Below are 20,657 nucleotides of genomic sequence, written 5' to 3' on the forward strand. Positions count from 1 at the left end.
CTCAGGCAGTCGACGACCACGAGAGAAGTAGACCCCCCCGAGTCTTATCTTCATTAATTTTTATATTCCAGCGCTCACACCAGGTCTCCATTGAGCTGAGACCGCGCTGGAGTTTCCTAACAATAAAACCCTCTTTGCGATCTGTCACATATAGACAGGTGTCATCCGCAAAGAGGGCCAAATGAATACCATGAGTTTGGGGGGCATCATTAATATACATGTTGAAAAGAGTGGGTTTTACATGCAAATGCTTCCACTTCTTCAGGGTGTCTCAGTAAGTATTAACCAAACTTCATGAGCATATTCTGCACATCATTTGAAGCATAAAATTTTATTAAAATAGTTTAGTTCATCACCATTACAAAGTTAAACACATGTGTAGTTGAGTACTGAATACAAAATCAGTTTTCCTTTGAACTTGTTTTGATGCCAAGCTAAGGGTTTACAAACTAAACTGTTTTCAACTGTAGTAATTTAGTTATTTTCTACAACAAGATTTGCAGCAGATTGTGCTGTGGAACTCTTATGATTTTGAATGTGCTACTGATATTTTGCAATGGCAGCCCTACGTTTTCCATCATGAAATCTTTGTACAGATTGCATATCAGCATAATACCTTAGGTTTAAATGTGAGAAATATGTGACTGACATGTTTTTCTAATAGAAAACAATTGCACCATTCAAATATATTAATAGTGGTGCTAATGTGCCACACTGCTCTAATGCTTAACTCAATAATGGTAATGAACTGAACTGTTATTTATAGGATATTTTTGTGATCCAAATGACCTGTAGACTATGCCCCTGAAATTTGACCATTATATCACATGGCACCTTGTATATAATTTAATTTATGAACTTCATTGTCTTAATATTGTTTATGGTATTGTGGGGTTTTGCCTTTGTTGTTCGTCATTACTCCGATGACAACCCACTTCTTCGGAACAGTTTGTTGGTCCTGAAAAGGGCCGTGGTTGCTGAGATGCTTGATCGGTGAGGTAGCGCGGCGCGCGCCGGTAGGGAGAAAGGTTAGTTGCGGTGAGTGGACTGGCCGCAGTGCGGCCGTTGCTGGAGGTTGCTTGGTCGCCGTGCGGCAGGTGAGTTGGAGTTGCGTGGCTAACGCAGCGCGGTCGTAGGCTGCTTGTGAAAGGCTAGTCTTTGAGCGCGGTCTTAGGAGTGATAAGGCAGTGGCTACGCCAGATGCCCAGTGGGTCGGACAGGGACACGACCACCAGCGAGTCCAGGCAAGGTGCCCCAGTGAGTTGGGTGTGAGAGAGCCGGAGGGCCGAGGCAGTCGTGCCTGGCGCAGCCTGCCGATGCCTCCAAAGACCGAGCGCTGGCGACGAAGCCTGCTGGCTGATGTTGCATGAGTGTGGCTTGATCATAGACTGAAGTCAGACTGATGATGCCGGTTTGCTCCTTTTTATACACTGCTCGGTGGGCGGAGCGAAACTTGAAATTGAGGAGGAAGAATTTGCAGGGCGCTGATTGGCTAGCGCGCGTGATGATGTAGATGCGGGGCTAGCAGCGAGCGCAGTATAAATGCGAACGTTTGAAGCAATTTGATTGGTTAGCGCGCGTGATGGTGCAAAGTGATGTGAAGAATGTGCGTTGCAGAAAATGCGTGATAATGTGGGATGTTCCCACAGTATTATTTTAGTTGTTACTTGTGTTATAACCAGGGCCTGGATTTTGATGACATGTCATCTTTTTTTCCTTGTATCCTATGCGATGCTCTTAAATATATAAATCCCGGATATCAGCTGCTGGTTACAGAAATGTAAATTTTATAGGTAATTTTTTGTCATATTTAGATTTAAGGTCTTTCTCATGTTTGGGGTAATTTTTCGGTAAATTTCTGGACTTTTAAGGGTATTTCTTGTCATTTTTGGCCATTTTAGGGAATTTTTCTTCATATGTTTTTGGAATGTGAATAACATGGAAGCGAAGTGTTTTTTCTTTTCTCCTTTAGGTCATTTTTCTGGATTTTTTCGGTCATTTTATAGGTCATTTTTTTAATATTTTCAGGTCATCAAAATCCGGGCCCTGCATATTACATTTTTTGGATCATATTTTAGGTCATTTTTCCAGATTTTTTCAATAATTTTATATGTCATTTTTTAAATATTTTCAGGTCAGCAAAATCTGGGCCCTGTTTATAACACTGGCGTTTTCCCGTTATTGACTCTTGCATGATTAGAAATAATTAATATGGTAATCTGTGATTAAATTAGGATACTGAAGAGTTATGGAAACTTAGATAAGATCTTGAAGGGATTAACTAATTCAGATTTTCAGAATATGATAGTTTTCTAATTAGCATGTTCTTTAATTACAGTGATCCAGTAATTAAGCAGAAACGACAAACTTCTGATTATTTGGGTCCATTCTTAATCGTGGATAGAGATGGTGAATTCAGATTGGTTGACAGTTGTGCTGGACACCAAGTAGTGCATGTAACTTGCCCTAGTATGCTGTGTGGTACACGCATTCTTCAACTTGAAACCCAAGAAAGCACAATTGAGGAGAGGGAATCATATCTTACAAGATTCAAAAGACACAATTACGGTACTCTCTTCAATAATGTACACTTCTTTCAAAATTCTTTATATTCCACATTGCCATCAAACACTTTCCAGGTGAAAAATGTTACATCCAAGGCAAACGTATCTGAAGATGTTGAATCAGTACAGCACATGTCATATGAGAATAAATATGATGGTAGTGAATTACTGAAGCTTGACTTGAAAATACCAGCAAGCAATGAAGCTACTACAAGAAATTCTGTGAATTTGGAGAAATTATCAGAAAGACATGTCAGATCTACTAATGAAGGAATACACCAGACTATGGCTTTTAAAGACTTTGGGTCATATGAAAGAGAAAGGGACAGTGCAAGGAATATGAACATACTATCTGATGTTGTGTCATTTGGAGAAGACACCCTTAATAAAAAACGCCCAATTAGAGAAGAAGGAGGTCGTGTTGTGGGAGGTCAGGCAAGCCAGCCTGCGGCATGGCCATGGGTTGTGGCCCTATACAGAGATGGAGATTTCCATTGTGGTGGAGTTTTGCTTGATGAAACTTGGGTTATGACAGCTGCTCATTGTGTTGATGGGTAAGCAAATGCAATATAACATTTTGTACTTCTATACCTTAATTCTTACTATCATAAGTATATCCTCATACACCTTTGTGATTTAGGAAGAAATTAGAAAATTTGTAATGCCAAGAAAGCTTGGTAAGTCAGCTGAAATGTATATGCTTGAAACTTTTGGATGTGAACATCTCTGGTCATTTTCAGTTCACAGTAAGCTGTATCAGAAAGATATTTTCTTGATGATATTTTTATTTATGTCCACAATATGTCTTGGTGGAAGTCTAAGAAAAGCAGGAGTTTCATATTTGATCTGAAGCAGATACTTCAGATCAGATGTAAATCAGAAAATTACATATGATTTTGAAATGTTGTTATTAAGAGAAAACATAAATTCCACGAAGAAAAATATCCTCTGCAAGATAATAAAACAACTGATCTTGGTAGAGATATTGACAAAACTTGAATAAACAAATACGTAATAGACCAAAATATCTAAAAAAAAAATATTTTACGATGATTCAGAATTTAAGTGCCTTGCATCTAGGAGCAAAAGAACAAATAGAAACAGATTCCCTGAAAATTAAGAGAAGATTAAATTCATAAAATGCTTCTCAGTATTTATTTGCCACACGCATGTGTCCACACGTGCTCATACACACACACACACACACACACACACAGATGAAATAATTTCGCCTTTTTGTTAGCTGTAAGACATGGTGTCTAGCCCTAATTAAAGAAAAAATTTGAGGGAATTTATTCAGAATACCAGTATATTTGTTTTTATTCACTGTGCCTCTTACAGTTTTTTGCTGAAACACACAATGCTCACACATGCACATGCACACACACACACACACACACACGCACGCGCACAGACAAGAACAAGTTTTTCCTTTTTATTGTTATAAAACGTTGTGCCCCTCAGTAATAAAAGAAAATTTTTGAGCATATTTCTTCAGAATACCAGTATGTGTTTTTATTCAGTGTACTTCTTAACAGTTCTCACATTAGACTACTTAAAACAGGATGATAATTTTTAATAATTTTCATGTGTTGCAGCTTCAGAAATCATTATTTTGAGGTGCAGGCAGGGATGCTGAGGCGCTTTTCATTCTCACCGGCAGAGCAAACACAAGCTGTTTTGCATATTGTGTTACATGACCAATATGATCGCTCTGATATGAGAAATGACTTGGCATTAATGAAACTGAAGCATCCCCTTCGATTTAACCGTTGGGTGCGTCCTGTGTGTCTACCACCGACAGGTTGGGGTCCACATGCTGGTACAATTTGCACTGCTGTTGGCTGGGGTGCCACAGTTGAACATGGCCCTGATCGTAAGTTCACTTTTTATGTCTCCTGGTGATTATAATTTTTATGAGGATGGATTTAAAAATGATGTAAGTAGGTGTATGTTATGTGTAATAGGATGCAGAGGAAAATATTTGGAGCTAAAAGAATTAACTAAAAGTAGGCTTGAAAAAAGGGCATGATGTGATGCTCCATAATTTGTACTCCACATCAAACTTTATTAGAATGATCAAAACCAGGAGAATGATATTGCCAAGGTTCTAGTGTGTGTGGGGGAGAAGAGAAGCATACAAAAAATTGTGGTGGTAAAACTTTAAGGAAGGAGACCGCTAGGAAGATTTAAGCATATATGTGAGGACACAATAAAAACTATTTTAAAGAAATAATTGGAAAGGTTTGGAAAAAATTCATATAGCTCAGGATAGGGACAAGTGGTGAGCTCTTGAGAACACGAGGGCGAACGTTCCAGTCCCATAGATTGAAATTTCTTGAGTAGCTGAACAGCCATTGACTTCTCAAGTTCTCTGTTCCATTGGTTTAGTTGGTCAGATATTTAGTTGTTAATGTACCTCCTGAATTAAAAAAATGGAAGTGGTTCCTGGAATGTGTTTGTATGTGAAAGTGCATAACTTTTACCTAAGAATATTATTAGTTACCATGGCTGCATGACACATTTCATAATGCCCTTCAACATCTCAATCTGGCCAGTAAAAGGATAAAGATTTGTTTGACCAACTAACTCAATGGAATTCCAGGAACCTAGACCAGTTGTTACCCAAGCTGTAGCCATTCCATGAGGTCTGTTACATAGGAATTTATGGGCTGCTCCCTGATTGATTTGTGGGGTGGGGGTGTCCCAAACAGCAGGTCACAAGGCTGACATAACTTTCTGATGAACCCTGTGCTGGTGGGCATCATACCTGAGGTATTCTGAGTTGAAGTTCTGTAGACCAGTAGGAAAATGGGTAGCCCCATGACGCAATGTATTTGGCCCATTATAATGATGTTCCTCAGACGCCCTTTTATTGTTTTCATGATCCATTCCACCATGCTATATGATTATGGGTGAAAAGATTTGTCTCCATCTGGCAGATTCTAAGGCCAGACTTTCAAGTCATAACTCCTGCAGGTGTACACCCACCTATGAATCTGCAAGACATGGATCATACCTCTGCTCGCACAGTTTGGTAGGATGGTGGAATGATATGCAAAGACGGTGGAGGAAAACATGACAAAGGTGGCTTCAATATGCCAGAGTAATTGGAATGAGGGACTGCCCTCATCCTTCTGTTTTAATGAACTTGAACCAATGAGATCACTTGAGTTTTCCTCATGAGCCTATCATATTCCCAAGCATTCCAAATGGTAGGCAGGTGTGCAAGTCAAGTGATGCAATCCCACCAGGCTCATTTCCTGTGACAATATGTGTGTGTGTTTGTGTGTGTATGAAGTCTTTCTGTTGAATGTCTAAGCAAAGAAAGTGTTAAGAAATGTGAAACTTGTGTTGCACATGTTAAAATTTTGAAGGCAACCTGAAAACTTTAATTTCATACAACTGAACACAGACATGTTCTTGTGAAATCCATTTAACTCTTTGCTTAGTTGAAAGTTTTCTTAAATTGTACAGTATGACTGTGACAAAGTGGCAGAACATTCAAATGCCTTTCACTGCTTGTGTTTTCAATACTGCCACTATGTTTTGCTGAGCATGTAGAATGTTGCAATCTGAAGAGTAGTAAGTCTTGGGAAGCACAATCCTGTCCACACCATAGGTTGCATTGTCATTCTAGGCATCATGAATATGTTATAATAAAGAAATAAGTATGAAATATGTTTAAAGGAAATGAATGAACAGAATTTTGTTTCAAATGTTTGTTTATTATATTACTTTCTTTTGCTTGTGCTTCATATTGTACACAGACTAAGGCTTTATGAAAAGTAATGTTGAAGAACTAATATTAAATTTGAGAGCATCAACTTTATTTAAAAATTACTATTAATCATTTCACTGCCCAGCCCCTCCATGGAACCTCTGCCAAGGGTGTCTGGAGCTATGTACCATTACACACAAGAAATTTCTATATTTCTGCAGATTACATTCAAGTGACTATAGAGGTTGATAGTGTGAAAGTCAGTTTATGTTCATGCCTTCTACTGAAAGAAATACTCTGCTGAGTGATTAGCATCAAGCTGATCTCTTCAGCTGTGCCAGTTCTAATGCATATTTTCCAATTGAACCCACTTGGTTCATGGCATATGAAGGGTTAGTAGGTAATACTGCTATGTACTTCATTTCATAGCTGATCATATGCAAGAAGTGGAGGTGCCCATCCTGCCAAGTTGTAAACACAGAGAGGACAATGAAGGATTAGAGCTGTGTGCAGGCATAGCAGAAGGTGGGAAAGATGCATGCCAAGGGGACAGTGGTGGACCTCTTCTTTGTAGGTGAATGCAGTTTCATCATTTGAAATAATATTAACCTTTTCCAGACCACCCTAATTTAATGTAACCCGATACTATCAGACTACTTCCTTCAGAAACCCCTTAATATGCCAAGTGCAGCAAGGAACATTTTTTCAGTACATTGAGTGCATTATGTAGAAGCAGAAAATTTTTAACATGCTTAAAGATGGAGAAGCTTCATCTGAATAATATCAAATATTGGAGGCATTGTTCTCATAATTGTGTGAGAGTAACATCAACCGCATCTGAACTGTATGTCTATTTTATATACTGCTCACACAGAGCGTAGCCAGTCTATACAACTAATATTTTCTTTCTTTATTCAGTTATTCTCTTATCAACCCCAAAGAAAACTGAATGATCAGTGGCAATGGAGAGATATTAAAGAAGTGGTTGTATTTCAATTTAAAGATTTTACCGCATAACCCACACACTTTATCATGAAAGTTATTGAAATCGCTTAATGATAAGATATCAGTCCATTGCTAGTCCTGCAGTAACAGAATTCAGTAAAATTACATATCCCATACCATTTTCAATGTATTAAAAATATAATAATAATTGAGTAAAGTAGTCAGCATTAAGATATAGTAAACTTTAATGGAATAATACGGTTAACAAAAGTTTAATGCCCTTCCACTCCTGGTGATACTGTGTGGCCTGTGGATGAGTGTATTGCCAGTTATTGTTATTTAAACATAGTTGACAGTGCCACTAACCTTCCTGGATGAACCACTGTATGCCTCTAAAATCATCATCCAAAATGCTACTGTTAGACAAATTGTCTGCAAATTTTTCACTTCTTGCTGCCGCCATTGATAAATTGAATATCTTTTTTTTTTAAGAACATGGATTTTAGTACTGTTTGTTAATTAAAAATTTAAAATTTTTAAAGATATCTAAAGTTGATCATACATTTTGATTACATATTTTATCATGCTATAGAATTTCAAGAGCTGCTAAAATATTTAGAGCCTTTGAGTATCAGGTTGTGTTACATACAGTAACATAGATACAAGGCAAAAACTCGACTTCCATCAATATTCAGCAAATCTGTCTCTATATCAAAAATGAGTTCACTCCTTTGGCATCAAAGTGTTCAATAGTTTCCCTCAAAGTCTCAAAAAAAGCAACTGGTAATATTAAGCAATTTAAAACAGTATTGAAAATTTACTTATTTACTCACTCCTTCTACTTCATAAATGACTATTTCGATATAAATAAACAGTAACTAGTACCAATTCTAAGCTAAAATGTATTCCCAAACATGTTACTACATCATTTTGCTTATTTGCAAACTGTGCCATATGTATCCAATTAGCATGGTAATATTAGTACTGCATTATAATCTTATTAACTCTTCAAGCAAAATTATTATTGTACAGATATTATGTACTTGTCCTTGAATTGTTTCACATCCTGCACTTGGATTTATGGAACACAAATAAATTCAAATTCAAACATATTCATGATAATTCTTCTATTTTGGTGTATGAAACATGATAAAGATTGTCTTCTGTTCACTGTTATATCACATTCTTACAAGGATTTTGATGCAACAATTTATGCATTGTGCATAATGAAACAACATGACTAATTTTAATAAAATTTTATGCATTTTTATAAAAGATCATTTAGTTAATGTGAAATGGGATGGATTTAAGGCAGCACCATCCTATATTCTTCCAGCATTCTTCAGAAGTTAATTCATTGTTATCAATCATCCAAAGTCATTATAATGTAACAGTGTTATAGCTGCTGTCAACGAATTGATAAAGTAAATTACCACTAAGCTAACAGCAGAGTAATACAATCATCATCTTTATTTTTAACATTCTAAAGAAAACTTTCAGGCAGGTGCACATGTGTGTCACTTGTATTAATTTCATACACCAATTTTATAGGTACTAATTAGTTAGTATTCATGAAACTTGATATGATCATGTTATTGGATACTGGTCCTACTTTGATACTTTTTACTTCCATTATATCTTCAATGTCAATAAAAGCTTCTGAAATGGGAAAATACTGGCATATTCAATGTAGGGTTATGCAGTTTTGCATGGTGATAGGTCTGTGAACATTTTTTAGATTTTAAGATTATTGTCTTGTGGAATGTGATGCCATGTAGTTTGGTAGGTAAGTAGTGCTAGTAAAATGACTTAAGCATCTGAAGATGGAGGCAGTATATTTTCATGTGTTGCCTATGTAACATGACAATTAAATTCAGGCAGGTCTCAGATTTGGCAAATATGTTTATTGGCCACTCTCGTCTATACTTGCAAGCACAATAATCAACCACTTATAACGTTGTCAGACGTTTCTAACAACAATATTATAATTATTGCTTCTGCTATAGTCACAGCCAAACTGAACTGTTTTCAGCAACTTCCAGAACTCAACTAACTGTCTGGTACATTCAGCCCCCTTAAATAGGTTTTTTGCTGGCTGCTTATGAAACACTTGTCTCAACAGTTTGGTTTTCCTATTGTCATACAACGCTTTGAACAGTTCGTTGTAACCATGGAAACTGTTAGAATTCCAATGCTTCATTCTATTCCGCTGTCTAGGAAGTGATATCTGTTGACCAGCAATGAATGCTGAAATATACTCCATAGTCAGGCTTTTAGGCAGCACATCACACTATTTTATTTGAAATGTATCCTACTTATCCACCAAACTATGTAGAACCATATCCCAGAAGACCATAACCTGAATGAGGATTTCAAACCTTGCATATCTTTTGCAGTACTGTCGACCCTTTTTCTTCAGAGTAACAGAAAAATAATGAACTTTTATATCATTTCCAGATGCAGTTTTTGCAGTATTGGATGTGTCATTTGCCTGATTTATAACAGATGCAAGTCTATTGGATCAAAGCTGATCACATTTTGATATTCTACGGCATAGTCATAATTTGTTTTCCATCATATTTTGCTAAATATACAGAATATAGGAAAGTGTTGAAAATAAAAGCTGTAGGTCCTAAAGAAATCTAAATTTTGTGCTTTTTACAAATTTTTATATACAGAATCATTTTGAAAGAAAGTGATGGAGTGTGATTTTAACTTGATGTAATGTGGGTTTTATATTGAACTGACACAAATTTAACAATTATTTCGGCAGCTCTTTGTGTTGTTCCCCAGCACTAAAATTTTATCAAACTCTCCAGTAATTTCAGAGGTATTATGTGGAAAGATAGGCAGGCACAGTCTTCATGTACATTTGGTTTATTTTATGTTTGTGCAAAGAGTGCATATCAAAAGTGAAAATTGCACCACACACACACATTATGAGGATGTTGATTTATTTTAGGTATGAAAAGGAGCCGATGCAATGGTATGTCGCTGGTGTTGTCAGTCATGGCGAGGGATGTGCTCGTCCAAATGAGCCTGGAGCATATACCAGAGTTGCATTGTTCCTGAACTGGATTACTGAGAAAACGAGTACAGGTGGAAAGACACAAATCATAGAATGATTTATCATAAAGAATTCACACAGATTTCATCTAAATATTATTTGAATATTCTTTGTTAATCTGTTGCACAAAGTGGCTTCAAAATATAACTTAGGTAGTCACGTGTTACTTACAAATAAATAATTACTGGTTTCTGAAAATTTGAAAATTAATTTTAAAGTCTTCAAGATGCAAAATGGAGTACTGATTCACACGTTTTATCTGAATAGGCTATTTTAAATGAAAATAATTGAAGGAAGATACAGATATTTGTAAGGTTTATATCTTGTGTCATAAAGTCATAGCTTATCAGTCCTCTACATAATATTTAATGATTCTTGTATTTTAGGTGGAAGTCATTTTTCAGTGAAATCTCCTCACAGCTCTTGTCCTGGACTACAATGCTCAGTGGGTAACACACGTTGCTTATCCATAAGAAAGAAATGTGATAAAGTGGTTGATTGTCTTGATGCAGAAGATGAACTAAATTGTAAGCCATCAATGACTGACCATGGCATAAAACATTTGCTTTCTGGAAAAGAGCTTGAAGAGGAAATCATGACCAAAAGAGAAAGCAGTCTACCAATGGAAAGAAGAGGTCAAGTTAATGATGTACAATCTGCTGGGACTGATGAAGAAACCGTAGATAGTAAAATAAATGAAGAGAAGTCAAAGCTATCAGATATAATAGAAAATTCATCTTCTTCATTGAAACATTTAGAAATAATGGAAAGTAAATTTAACTTACCAAACATGATAGAACACACCTCAAGAACATTGTTACATAAAGAAGATACAAATGATTTATTAACAGATAAAGATGGTTCAGAAAGCGGTTTTCTAAATGTCAGAATCTCAGATCATACTAATGTAAATGATTATAATAATAAAGAAGATTTCAATGCTTATTCTCTTGGAAATGGGCAATTAGTGCACACTGTAGCAGATGTATTATCCACATATAATACACAGAAATTATCCGCATCATCTGTTGAAAGAAAAGCCAAAAATACATCTAATGATCTAGTCCAAACTGATGAAATTTCTGATATATTTATGCAAAATGATGCAAAGCCTGCTGAACTGATACAAAGTTACAGCATGTCTCAGGCTGAAAAACAAGGCAACACAGTGCCTCATGGTGAAACTCAAGGCAGTACATCTTATGGTGAAGTAAAAGGCATTTCAGTATTTACTATTGAAACACAAAGAAATGCAATGTTTCGTAGTGGAATACAATTTAATACAATGCCCCTTGGTGAAATACAAGTTAATACAACACCCCTTGGTGAAATACAAGGCAGTACAGTGTCTTATACTGTAACACAAGACAACACAATATTTTATGGTGAAACAGAACGGAATACAACAGATTTTAGTGAAGCACAAGGTAGCTCAATATCTTTTGGTGAAATACAAAGCAGTACAATTTATAGTGAAACACTAAATAACACAATATCAAAAAGTGAAACAGAAAGCCATAAAATTTATAGTGAAACACTAAGCAACACAATACCTCTCAGTGAAACACAGGACAACATATCATCAGAAAATACAACAGAGAGGAACCCAGTGTCTGATATTACAACACAAAATAGCATTTTGCCTGATAAAGTAACCAAAAGAGAAACCAACTCAGGTAAAATAAGAAGAAGAGAGAGTCGGTTTTTTGTAGCACAAATGAGCAGTATTTATAATGCAAGAGGTATGGAGCCAATATTTAATATTATGACACCAAAGGATGAAATCACTGAATCCAAATCATTGTCTACAACAAATTCTCAACCAGCCATAAAGACAAACTCTCTCCTGTTCTCAAATATATCTCCTGTAACAAAGAAACAAGATGCACTGGAAGTAGAATTTTCATCAGCAGATTCAGGTCTTGATGTGTATAGCACCTCAACTGAAAATTTTATAGCTCCATCATCAATGTCAGTAAATTATAATGTTAGTGATTTATCTCCAGTTAAAAGTTTGGTGTTAACAGACCAGAATAAACAGTCTTTAAAGTTTATAACACACAAAAATAAAGACGAAGAAGAGACTGGAATTTCAGAACCAAAAACTAGTATTGAAGTTGATAGTATATTTTCTGCAAATATTACCTCATCCATACCACTTCATGGAAATGATGATTCTGAGTCAATTTCTTCATTTACTGGATGGTCTGAATCGCTGTCAGCACGTGGTTCACCACATCCATCATCTGACTCAACATATTCACCTCCCACTAATGGAGCAAATGATACTTCCAGTTTAACCTTTAATTGCAAAGTGTAAGTTCTTCAACTGTATTTAGTGCATACTACTACTTAGTACAAATTTACAAATGCCAAAACTTTCAAACTCAAACGAACACTTAAATATTACTCCAAATTAAGAAATTCTGCATGATCTGTTAAGAATCCAGCATCCTAATATCAGATTTAAAATCTAATCGAAACTGTTAAATATCCGAAAAGAAAGTGAAGAGCAAGTGGTAATGTGTCAAAAAGTATGCAATTATAACACAGTTTCAACAGAAAACTACTAGTGTTTCCTCAAGGGCAAGTTATATATCACCCAGGGATTTATTTTTCTAGTCATTATACACTAGATACAACTTGTTTATTGGGCCATCAACACAACAATCAAAGAACTTCAGGGACAACGCCCAGATACAGTTCACTACATGTTTCGGCCACTAGTGGCCATCCTCAGGTGAATACACTTCAATAAACATACACTACTGAACTGCAGCACTTAAAGTCCAATACAATATCGTGAATCATTTAAGACACATATAATAAGAATATAAAATATAGGTTATTCAAAACCAATAAAAGTCCTATATAAAAACAAAATTAAAAACCTGATTGATGTTTTATAACATCGAATCAGTCGTTGGTTCCACCTCACATACGTATCAGTCAACAAATAGCAAATTACGATGTTTCATTTAAAATTGTAAAGGAGGCTCAATAATTAATGGAATATTTGGAGCCTCATCATGCGGAGGATTGTACGTAATGTATGGGTGGTATGATGAGGCTCCAAATATTCCATTAATTATTGAGCCTCCTTTACAATTTTAAATGAAACATCGTAATTTGCTATTTGTTGACTGATACGTATGTGAGGTGGAACCAACGACTGATTCGATGTTATAAAACATCAATCAGGTTTTTAATTTTGTTTTTATATAGGACTTTTATTGGTTTTGAATAACCTATATTTTATATTCTTATTATATGTGTCTTAAATGATTCACGATATTGTATTGGACTTTAAGTGCTGCAGTTCAGTAGTGTATGTTTATTGAAGTGTATTCACCCGAGGATGGCCACTAGTGGCCGAAACATGTAATGAACTGTATCTGGGCGTTGTCCCTGAAGTTCTTTGATTGTTGTGTTGACGGCCCAATAAACAAGTTGTATATATTGTAACACAGCAGGATGCACGAAATGAAAATTATACATTAGTATGTATTCTATCAAGTAACTGATGAATACCAGGGGCACACGGTAGCATAGTTGGTTGAGGCACAATGCTACAAACCGGAAGGTCACGGGTTCAAGTCCCGATGAGGTCATTGGATTTTTTTTCAATTGACCTAATCCTTCCTGCCCCACCATGGCCCTTGGGCCGACTCAGCCTCTAACAGAAATGAGTACCAGGAATATTCTTTGAATGTTCTTGGGGGTAAAGGGTGGCCGGCGCATAGGGCTGTCAACCTTGCCGCCATCTGTGAGCTGATTGTCTAGAAAATGTGGGAACCTCAACATCTCACAGCCCTATGGGCCTCCACAGCCCTTGAGGAAACACTAGTAGTTTTCTGTTGAAACTGTGTTATAATTACATACTTTTTGACACATTACCACTTGCTATTTACTTTTTACTTAATTGATGAATACCAGCAGAATTTTCAAAAGGCAGAAGTTGCACACCTGCCAGTACATTTTATGTTTTTGGCCTTGAGGCTAAAACCAAATATTAATGTACCAGCAAATATGCGTTGTAGGGAGGGGGGGAGTGGATACATGTGTGGCCATGCATGCGCACGCCAATGTGTGTGCATGTATTGCTAAGTTCTGATTTTCAATATTCAAACACAAGTCAAATACTTATTAGACAACTTGACTAGGTAACACTGTAGGAACAGACAATGAACCCTGTTGAAAAATATATTTTCCAATATACGTCTGATTAAGATAAGTGAAGAGAGAAATCATTTATCACATTTAATTTTAAATTCATAGCACATATATTTGAGCTAGTATAATAATGTTTCCAAAAAGAGGACACAGTATTGAGATGTGTTCGGAATTTTCTTATGTCTTGTCTTGGTTCTGAAAATGTAAATATTTTAGAAACAATGGCCCAAAAGTGCTTGCTCTGAAACTTGTTTCTGCAGTAGTTCAAATATCCTTTGTCACTGGCAGAGTTTATCCCATATTGGCTTATTTCTTAGCATATTGTATACTATTGTAAACTGTATTTTTAAAATTGTGGTGTAGGAAATTCCAAATAGCTACTTTGCGTCTCCTTTTTTTAAATAATTGTAGAGCTATTATAATGTAAATGTGATTGTCTGTTTTCAATTCCACTTTCTTATTTTATATACAGTTTTAGCCATACTAAAGAAATTAACTTTAATTTAATTTGTAGGCATGGTGTGTTTGTAGGCTTCCCCAGAAGATATTGTTTATAAGGGTATGTGATGGTGTGGTGGACTGTGAGGATGTGTCTGATGAAACAGAATGCACATGTCTGGACCAGTTGCATAGTGTCCGTCCACAATTTGTATGCGATGATTTTCTGGACTGTGCAGATGGTACAGATGAACAAAACTGTCGTAAGTAATTTTATTCTGTTGCATGATTTTATAGTATTTACATATATAAGGCAAATGTGAGTACGCAATTTTTGAGACTGAATTGAGAAAAAAAATTCTTGATCTTAATTCAAATGCTGATTCTTTATCCTTGAATCTTTTATGACAACTGTCTTTGCTTTTCCCATTGGCGTCACAAAAATGAGGTTGGTATTACATTTGCTTGAATAAAAAGTGAGTTCCCCTTCCAGATTTCAGAATAAAAATAATATCTAATACATACATCATTTAAATTCATTGCTGTCAGCATGTTCCTGGTGCAGTTTGCTTTGTTATGCTATAAGAGTATCAAGCAGGAAAGCAAGGGATATAGAAGTATGTTTCAAGGTTAGAAGTCACAAGCTGCCATTAGGTTGTCAGAAGTACCATCAAAGTTATGACACAAATGCAATAATTCACCTATTTGCAATATATGGCATACAGTTATTCAACATAAAAATGGCAGCTCCTGTCAAGGAAAGAGTACTAGTGTGAGAGAGAATATTGTGTTAGAAGTATCAGGTACTGCAATTATGATTCATACTGGAAGGCCATGATGATTAAATATGCAGAACAAACAACTGTGAAGTGGAAAATACCCTAAGACTGGAACAAAAAATTTTATCTTATGCCATTTCTACACAAAAATTGTTTGTGTGGATCCTAAGACAGAATGAAATGCCAGCTTTGTGCAATGTTATAACTCAGTCAGGACCTGAAGTTTTAATTCTTGCTGAGGGTGCTGTAAGTAAAGGACACAGAGGAACAGGTTTTCTCTACAGCTAAGGTCGGTAATGCCAGTGTATTTTGATATGCCGTGTAATTTTACCATCAGTGATGTAGATTCAAAATATGTTTTCATGGCAATATCAGACAGTGAAAAGTCATGACTATAATTTTCACAAAGATAGCGGACAGCATGAAAATACTGTCATATCTTATATTGAACTGAAAGATTATACCTGAGGCGCAGCTACATATGGAGCCTGTACAAACATCCATAGTGTGAATCTTTAAGATTATATCTGGAAAATTTAAATCAGGCATTGGAAATTATGCACAAAAGTAGACCACTGAGTTCTATAATCATTAATTTCTGATTTTTTCTGACCTTGCAATACACATAGAAACACTGGCAAAATTGGCACATTATTTGTAGAATTTCTTGCATTTTTATTATCGTGATCACTGTAAAATTAAAGAGAGGAGTACTGTATGTTGACTCTATAGTGTTAGATCTTTGTGCAATTAAAGAAAATGAATCTTGTAATACATTTCTTGGTATAATATGAATGTGGCATATTATAACTTGAACAGTCTGTAAATATGGCAGAATGCATGGGAAATACTGTTGGGGTTGTGATACCATAGGTGTGGCATGACTAATTCTCCTCTGTTGTTTTGGATGATTTTGTGTATATGCAAGAAAATTTAATTGCTTCATAGTATAGAAAATGAGGATCATGAACTTGACAGCAATTGGTCTCTTTCAGATAACTGTACTGAAGATGAATTCTATTGCTACAAGAGTGGAAAGTGTCTTCCATCTGCCTACAAATGTAACCATCAGTTAGACTGTCCACATAATGAAGATGAAAGTGACTGTTGTAAGATAATTACATTTTGTTAATTGTTGCATTAAATAGAAGCACCTGATAAGTGTTTTTCTTGAACATTCACAGAAGGCTGTGTATCATCTACTCGCAAAAAACTGCATTACCCATTTAGAAACAAAGTCACACCAATTATTCACGAAATAATATTTATTCAGAGAAATTGTGTAGTATCCATTATGTTTTACGTGTTCATATGTGCGTATAGGAAACAGATTTTGAGAAAAATTGACCAAGGAGACATATTCCAATGTTTTAGAGCTCAATTTCTTTTAGAGTTTAATCCACTGATGAGTATTGCCAAGTGACAAATGTGAAAACTCTATTGTTACCTACTTCAGTTTATGGACCACATATCTGTTTCTGGTAGAATTCAGTTTAGTGTTATTCGTAAGTATATGAAAATTGTTTTTTAACCTCATCAATATTTCAGTTATCTAAAGTGTTAACAAACATCCCTGTGTATGGAAAATTTTATAATCTTCAGTCTTGTTGTACATTCCATTAGGTTGTTTTTGTATTATCCACCAAATAAAAATTGTTAAAGTCATCCTATGTGCAAATGTCCATACTAATCTGAACAGTTTAACCAGCAGTTATTAGTGCTGAATTATATTAAAGAACAAAGAAGGTGTATTTAATTTTCATATACAAAATTACATGGATCAGGTAAATTGATTTTAAGATTTTGAAGTACTGTTCATATTCCTTCCATCAGCACACACCATGAAGTACATGGTGTTAACAATTTTTTAATATTTCTCTTAGGTTTCAATAAATATGATGGTTGAATGGTTAGAATTCCTTCTTTGTATTTGGAAGGGGGCAGATATGATTCTCAGACTAAAGGCCACTTCTTCTGACAAGGCTTTTCACATCTTTTCTGAAAAATTCCAAAACAGAGCCTTAAAATAAGTAAAAACCACTATCTTCCACATCCTTCAGAACTATCTTACCATATGACTCATATATCTTATGTAACTGGGGAAGTGTTGTTAAATAAATTGAAACTCTATTAGGACCTAATGTACAATTTAAGAATTTGAATAGTAATTTCAATGAAATGTGACTAGAGAACTGCAGATAGTAAGAAGTATGTGGATTTTGTTGTATATGTGTCATGCTCATTTAGAAAGTATTTTGATTTACTCTTTAATTTTTTGCAGTTGCACTAACAAATGGGTTTAGTGTCCAAATCGGTGCAGATGGACTTTCACATATCAGACAAAAAGGCATTTTTACCGTTAGTCTTAATGAACAATGGAGACCAATGTGTGTAACAGAAACAATGGATCAGAAGGTGCTTGCATCAAACATATGCTTTTATCTTGGTTACAGGTAAGACATTAACAAGAGAAGTGAGGAGTGAGAAACAGAAAAAGCGTCCATAAGATTCTGGTTTGAAAAACTGGGATAGTGAACAATTTTCAAAATATAAGTCAAGAAGAATAACAAACTTCTATGAAACGGTTACATTTTTTTATCTTTATGTATAATAGAGGTATAAGCATAAATATGAGGGTCAATCTTAAAATTTAGAACAGATTTTATTGTATGTCAAAAACTCTGACAAATATGCTATCTAGTCAACACTTACAGCATTGCTAAATTACCAAATTAAAAAAATATAACACAGATAGTTTTGACAATAAAACCAAAAATATTGAGAGTTGTTTTGGCTGCACTACAGCTGTAGAGAGCAGAGATTCATATTAGTTTTGTGAAGCACCATTATTTATACAGGCTCATAAATTTTTTATGGTATATTTACATCCATAAACTGTTACACAAGTACAATTGGACAAGTCAATTTAAACCATCTAAAATACTATACATCAACAGCTCTTAAAAATATACAAAATGATACAAAAGACTAAGAACAATACAGTCATCTTAGGATCACCATCCCACTGCTGAAGCTTAGCAACAATGGATGACAACACCCAGCAATCCAATGGAAAGTAACACATACACTTGTACCATCTATATTCATCCACACCACATCAAAATCAACCCAAGCCACCAAATTGACATACATCATTGTTACTAAAAAAACTTCTGCAGAGAATAAAAACAGTTTTCTAATAAATTACTTTTTAATTTATTTTTAAAAACTTAAATATTTTGTATTCTTTTTAATTCAGAGAGCAAGCTGTTATGTATTTTAATTCCCATGTTAATTACACTTATTTTGTAATGAACAGTGTTGCATGTTTGAACATACAAATCCTGTTTTCCTTTAATGTTATACTTGTGAATGTCTGAATAATGAGTTGTGTAGATTTTGTTCCTTTTAAAAAGCATAAGATATCTCTCTCTCTCTCTCACAGACACACACACACACAAATATATATATATATAAAGAAGTTACTCTTAAAATCTTAAATTCACCAAACAAACTTCTACAGGACACCCTGTTATTCACTCCTTTAATGAGCCTTAGACGTTTTTTTGTAATTTAAAGACTGTATTACTGTTATTTACCCCCCCTCAAAAAATATAACCAGATTTCGGTATAGATTAAAATTTAGTAAAATAAACATTTCTTAGCACTTGTAAACCTACTGAGTCTCATATGGATTTAATCAAATAAAGAGCTTTGTTTAATTTATAGCAAAGATATTGTGTGTGTGGGGCCGAGCTTAAGTTATCTGTGATATAAATACCTCTTACCGCCCTTCTTGCTAACTCTTCGCTCCTCCTCCTCCTCCTTCTTCTTCTTCTTCTTCTTCTTCTTCTTCTTCTTCTTCTTCTTCTTCCTCCTCCTCTTCACACGCTAGGTCGCCTCTTTAGGTTCTTCTTTCTTGTTGCTAAATATCTCAGGGTTAATTTTAAAAGAAGGGGGTTTTGTTGATTTGGTAGAGCTGAGTACTTCTTATCTCAGAGCCTTGAACGGGCCACAACTCAGAAAGGAATAAATTAACACCACAAATCACAAGCACATCTCAAGTTTGGACGAATTATATTGAACACTTGTTTAATCACTTTTGATACAGTTTCAGTGTTAGTAACCTCTATGTCTAACTGCTTTGGAGCCTGATGTATAACTTTTTGCGGCTGATTCTAACGACTCCAGGTTTCCGAATTTACATCTATCACCTCCCGGTTTCCGAATTTACGTTTGGTTCTCACGAGTCCCACTTTCCGACTGATGCTAAAACATGACGCTTCCTCAAACCTTCAATTCCTGCTTTCTCCAGCATCACTGCCCTGTCACCCCTTAAATTTTAGTGATTGGCTAATTTTGAAAAATAGGAGTATCTTAATTAGATATTCCTCCACTCCGCTTAAAGCTTACAAGCGTTTAAGGATTTTTGACTCCAACGTATTTCTGTCAGAAAGTGACAAATGCTTACGCGTCGCTTGGGCCCTAAAAACTTCACTCTTTTTTTAAGTTATGGCATGTACAAACTGCCAAGTATTGAATTTACAAAAGATTTCTTTACCCTATTCTTTAACGCAGCTTTCCACTAATAAACCTTTGAAGGGTGTCTTCCTGTCTCTTGTTGTAAGCTTGAGAAATCGCTTTCTCTTACATACAAGAATTGACCATGTTTCACTACCCTTGTTCACTGCATTTCATTTTGAACAATTAAGCTTTCAAATTTATAAAGTTGATTACATAAATAAGTTGCGTAGCAGTGGAACGGTTACATACCTAAAACCTTTAAATTTGATAAGTAAGTTATTTTTTAAATACAGAATGGGTCCATGAGTAAAAACTAGATCATCTTCCCTGAAATAGTATTGCTTTAGTCTTTTCAGTGTTTATTATAAGATTATTTGTTAGGAACCAGTTTTCTAATTGTTTCATGACTTTTAGTGATTTTTCTTTTAAAGATGAAAGGTTTTTGT

General features: G+C 35.2%; 1 protein-coding gene across 3 annotated transcripts in view; it reads left to right on the forward strand.

Annotated features, from left to right (window-relative positions):
• LOC111875012 overlaps positions 1 to 20,657 on the forward strand; it is a 48,581-nt gene that overhangs the window by 10,166 nt on the left and 17,758 nt on the right. For all 3 annotated transcript variants that reach the window (XM_023871010.2, XM_023871012.2, XM_023871011.2), the window contains exons 6-13: positions 2,339 to 3,118; positions 4,163 to 4,440; positions 6,715 to 6,859; positions 10,193 to 10,329; positions 10,684 to 12,613; positions 15,002 to 15,171; positions 16,683 to 16,796; positions 17,969 to 18,140. In XM_023871010.2, coding sequence (XP_023726778.1) covers positions 2,339 to 3,118; positions 4,163 to 4,440; positions 6,715 to 6,859; positions 10,193 to 10,329; positions 10,684 to 12,613; positions 15,002 to 15,171; positions 16,683 to 16,796; positions 17,969 to 18,140 — 3,726 coding nt within the window. The remainder of the gene's footprint in view (positions 1 to 2,338; positions 3,119 to 4,162; positions 4,441 to 6,714; positions 6,860 to 10,192; positions 10,330 to 10,683; positions 12,614 to 15,001; positions 15,172 to 16,682; positions 16,797 to 17,968; positions 18,141 to 20,657) is intronic.

This window comes from Cryptotermes secundus, unplaced genomic scaffold (genome assembly GCF_002891405.2).
Source record: "Cryptotermes secundus unplaced genomic scaffold, Csec_1.0 scaffold973, whole genome shotgun sequence".
In the NCBI taxonomy this organism is placed as follows: domain Eukaryota; kingdom Metazoa; phylum Arthropoda; class Insecta; order Blattodea; family Kalotermitidae; genus Cryptotermes; species Cryptotermes secundus.